The sequence below is a fragment of the Eimeria mitis genome, genomic scaffold (genome assembly GCF_000499745.2).
Source record: "Eimeria mitis Houghton genomic scaffold, Emh_scaff3153, whole genome shotgun sequence".
In the NCBI taxonomy this organism is placed as follows: Eukaryota; Apicomplexa; class Conoidasida; order Eucoccidiorida; family Eimeriidae; genus Eimeria; species Eimeria mitis.
The window spans coordinates 1254-1560 of NW_013571495.1; the positions used below are offsets into that span (position 1 = coordinate 1254).

General features: G+C 55.0%; 1 protein-coding gene across 1 annotated transcript in view; it reads right to left on the reverse strand.

The window, feature by feature from the left end:
- The window catches only part of EMH_0062730 (uncharacterized protein), a gene marked incomplete at both ends in the record, with an annotated part of 525 nt that extends 334 nt beyond the window's left edge, over positions 1-191 (reverse strand). The window contains one exon of the mRNA XM_013498064.1: positions 1-191. Within this exon, the coding sequence (XP_013353518.1) occupies positions 1-191 (191 nt within the window).
- Positions 192-307: the final 116 nt, after the last annotated feature.

Below are 307 nucleotides of genomic sequence, written 5' to 3' on the forward strand. Positions count from 1 at the left end.
ATCTCCTGCCTCTCCTTTTGTTGCTGCTGCTGCTGCTGCTGCTGCTCCTTCTTCTGCTCTTCCATCTGCTGCTGCTGCTGCTGCTGCTGCTGCTGCTGCTGTTGCTGCTGCTGTGCATGCAGTGTGTGTGTAGGTGAGATGCTGCTGGCAATCGCCTTAGAAGCAGCAGACGAAGAAACAACGGCATTCATAACAACCAATGTATTGAGGGTCTCCACACACAAACAAGTATAGCACGCTGCTGCTGCTGCTGCTGCTGCTGCTGCTGCTGCTGCTGCTGTTGCTGCTGTTGCTGCTGCTGCTGCTG